General features: G+C 51.8%; 1 protein-coding gene across 1 annotated transcript; it reads right to left on the bottom strand.

Annotated features, from left to right (window-relative positions):
- Window positions 1-414: 414 nt before the first annotated feature.
- Window positions 415-837, bottom strand: LOC115246196 (stromelysin-2-like). The gene has a single exon (XM_029824864.1). The coding sequence runs from the start codon at window positions 835-837 to the stop codon at window positions 415-417; it is 423 nt and encodes a 140-aa protein (XP_029680724.1).
- Between the last annotated feature and the right edge of the window lie 345 nt (window positions 838-1182).

Below are 1182 nucleotides of genomic sequence, written 5' to 3'. Positions count from 1 at the left end.
GTCGCGAAAGAAGTAGCCGTGTTAAGAAATGGCGCGGAATTGACGCATCACATCTTTCGCCCACCGATGTCTTGTGATCTGCTAACGAGAGCGGAAAAATCGCGAGCGTGTTGGTTGACATCTAATCATCATCAATTAAAGTGGAATGACGGACACGTGAATTATGGGTCGATGAAAAGACTCGTTCGGGACGCAGTATGCCGAGAATCTAGCCCCGATTCAGTGATAAGAATCTACGTTAAAGGTCACGAGAAGAAAGAATGGCTGATCGAGATCTTAGGAAACGTTGCCGACGATCGCAACGTAGCCGTCTCCGTCGAGACTATCGATGCTGATTACGAGGATATCGAACGTCTGGAAACTCTAAACGCTTCGCGGGCCTTTCGCTGCGGATATCACGCGAAGAATTGCGCGTTAGAGAACGCTTGTAAATTGCATGATTGGAGGTTCAAAATTCATTATCAGCGCGGCGTCCACGCGCCGTAAAGCGCAGAGATCCGCGCGCGCGGGGTCAATTGGCGCGACACTCGTCGTAGCGGGCGCCGCGGTAGTCGTGGGAGTCGCCGTTGGATAGTTTCCGTCGTTGTGAGACCCGTACAGATTCTGTATAGCCAGAATATCCTCTATGCTCAGCTTAACCGGAAATTGATTCTCGATATCGGGTATATATGGAAACATTATCGAGTTGTTGCGCATGCTGTGTTGTAGACCCAAAGCGTGGCCAATCTCGTGCGTCAGCGTTTGCAACAAATGATGCGTGTTGGGAGGATTTTTATTTAGATACACGTGCCACGGTTCTGAATCGTCAACGTGTACCTCTGACGCGAAATCGGTCATTCCAGAGGGAAAGAACGCGTGAGCTAGGGCTCCCCCGGGACCGTCGAAGATCGCCGGGAAAATGCCTATATTCCTGCGATTCGCGTAAGTGTGCGCGCCCGTTCGATACGATATCAATATATCGGGTCGCAGCGGGTCGCGCGCAAAGGTTAGCGACGAATTCACCGCCCATAACGCGAACGCCGCTTCAGCCGTTCGCGAGAGTTCCTCGCTAGCTACCTGAAAATTCCACGTGAGACGCGTTTTCGGCCATTTTCGCGCGATCAGGCTATACGCGTGATCGGGAATATCCGCGAAACCGCATCGCGATTTACGCATAAGGCTAAGCGTAACGGCGTCTAACTC

Source organism: Formica exsecta, unplaced genomic scaffold, assembly GCF_003651465.1.
Source record: "Formica exsecta isolate Colony F162 unplaced genomic scaffold, ASM365146v1 scaffold1001, whole genome shotgun sequence".
Lineage (NCBI taxonomy): Eukaryota > Metazoa > Arthropoda > Insecta > Hymenoptera > Formicidae > Formica > Formica exsecta.
Note: the sequence above shows the minus strand (reverse complement) of the source record. Positions and strands in the feature narration are given on the sequence as shown.